Source organism: Eucalyptus grandis, chromosome 7 (assembly GCF_016545825.1).
Source record: "Eucalyptus grandis isolate ANBG69807.140 chromosome 7, ASM1654582v1, whole genome shotgun sequence".
Lineage (NCBI taxonomy): Eukaryota > Viridiplantae > Streptophyta > Magnoliopsida > Myrtales > Myrtaceae > Eucalyptus > Eucalyptus grandis.
In genome coordinates, this window is record NC_052618.1 from 35,057,626 (window position 1) to 35,060,196 (window position 2,571).

General features: G+C 40.8%; 1 protein-coding gene across 1 annotated transcript; it reads right to left on the minus strand.

Annotated features, from left to right (window-relative positions):
- Nucleotides 1-681: 681 nt before the first annotated feature.
- LOC104453319 (bZIP transcription factor 44) lies at nt 682-2,064 on the minus strand. The gene has a single exon (XM_010067844.3). It carries the CDS (start codon nt 1,312-1,314, stop codon nt 835-837), a length of 480 nt encoding a protein of 159 aa, XP_010066146.2. The 5' UTR covers nt 1,315-2,064; the 3' UTR covers nt 682-834.
- Nucleotides 2,065-2,571: the final 507 nt, after the last annotated feature.

Consider the following 2,571-nt stretch of genomic DNA (forward strand, 5'->3'; position numbering starts at 1 on the left):
GGTGGCACATTGAAGCAATGCGAGAGGAGTCATCTTTATCGTCCGAAGCCATGGAGAAATAGACGGAAGAGATGCAGTTTACTAGAGAGATACCCAGACCAGAGCACAGTGTTTCAAAGGTTGCATGTCAAGGATCGGCCACATGCAAACGAAAGATCTTCGGAGTAAAACTGGTAGACATTCAGGGAAGATCATCCCTGGGCTATGGGAAAAGAAAGCGTAGCACTGAGAGTCGAAGAGGAAGTGAGGACAGGCGAAGAGGAAAGGAATTGGTCTGCCGAAAGAACTGGAAAAGAAGATCAAGAAGAAAACTCGAACATGACGCGAGAGAGAACTCTAGCATAAGCGAGAGAGAATTTACGACTTGAACATACAATTTAAGAATGTCATATAAGAACTTTTTTAGAGATATATAGACAATTTTTAAGTACTGCTTATTGAAAATTCTTTATTACACTTTGAAGAAGGCTTAGGACTTAATTGAACCAATTTAATGATTTGGGAGTTAATTGCATTACATACAAAAGATTAGGACCATGTGCAATTCTCCAATTAATCCACATTATTATCGCAAGTTCTTATTTTTGGACCCTATTCCTTTACCTCATCGATATCTACATCATTTTAAAATATGTATCTATAACTCCATTCCATGGATTTCTAACTTTCTCATGCATGATATGATAAACACAGAGGGACAAAATGATTATATGACTCTTGAGTAACACTTACGTTACGAGAAAGTACAGTTACACTGACAATACTAAAACATACTTCTATCACCCAAAACCAAAATAACCCCAAAGATCACTCATTTCCTGCACATAGAAAAGATCAGCACTGAAACATCTCTGAAGAAGCCATAATAGCTTGATTGCCAAAGCCAAGACCAAATGGGTTCAAGTTCAAGAACTCGTCGACAGGCTCGATTGGGCCGTTCTGGGCAACCCCAGATTCAAAGACTCGATTGCTCGCGTTCAAGAAACTGATGATCTCGTTCAGTGACTCCAACCTGCGGCTGAGCTCGCCCACCTGGGCTCTCAGCACAGAGTTCTCAGCCTGAATGGCCAAGAAATGCTGCGTCGTGATGTTGATGTTGGTCCCGATCTGGTGGTTCTCCTTGCTCAGCTCGGCGACCTGAGCCCTCATTTCGTCCAGGTGCTTCTGCTTCCTCATCCGGGACCGCCGCGCCGACTCGCGGTTCGAGACCATTCTCTTCCTCTTCCTCTGGTCCATGACAACCTGCAATTCCTCCTCAGAGGCCGAGTTCTGAATCAGGGACGACCCTGAAGATGTCCCGCAAGGAGACGCCATTGATGCCGATCCAAACTACAGCGTTTTGTGAAATTCTTGTGCTTTGTGCAGAAATTCTTCTCTCTCTTTTTCAGAGCAATTAAGTGGGGGAGAGGATGAAACTAAAGAAAGACCCAGATGATATTTAGCTTCAGATTTATTCAGAAAAGGCAGTAGCTATTACATATATTAGCAGGAATTGAGGGTTGAATCATGAGACGTAGTAGAGCCAGTAGAGGAAGGCGACCGAGAAGGACTGAACAAGGTGGGTCCTGCGCCTGAATGAAGAGGAGATGATATACCCACAGAGAAGGATCTCACTGAGAATTGGGGACATGGGTCTCAAACATCAAGAAGAGGGGGATGCGCATGAAGACAGATTTCTTGATCAAAAAACACCTAATCTGTTGGGGGAGTTGAAAGGTTTGGCATGTGAATCAGGAGGTTCAAGAACTCAAAGCCACATTCAGGACAAAGAGAGAGGACTATGCAAGGAAAAAACGTGGACTTTGGGAGAGAAACAGAGCAGATGAGGAATTAAAAGCAGTGGGATAAAGTCTTGATTTCCCTTTCTTTGATTTGAGAAATCAGAATCATCAACCGAAAGAGCAGAGAACCAGGGGGGAAGATAGCTTTGGCACAAAGCTATGGAGGTGGTGGCCTAAAAAAATATATAGAATATAAGATCTACGAGGAACCATGAAAGATGCCTATAAAGATTGCTATGGAGGAAAGATGAAAGGAGAAGGGAGAGGCCCTCCTGCAGTTGGAGGGTGGGATTTATAGAGCAAGATGAACCAACAAGTTAGAATAAAGGAATACCAAGAAAATTATTTTCAAAATAAAAAGGGAAAAAATCATAAAATAATAGAAATTAATGAAGGGGTAATAAAAAAAGAAAAGAAAAAAAGAGGGGTTTGGAATCTAACGGCAGAAAAGGTTTGCCGAGAAAGCTGATGGGACATGTGAGGTTGGAGAGAGGCGAAGAGTTCTTAAATGCTCTCAGGTCCGGCCGAGGAACATTTGCATTTTATTTGTGATATTGTAATATCAGTCATCTCTAATTGTCAAAGCTCAACCTTTATTTTTTTTAATGTTCATCTAATTTTTAAAAGTAAAATTACAAATGGAATTTCGAATTACAGCATAAATTATTACGTTCTTATATTCCACAATGGACTCGCTGATTATAAATGATTTATCTATTTGAAAGAAAAGCAGTTAACTATATCTGAATTTGGTTGTGAATAATTTATAATAATAAGTTCCTTATATTTG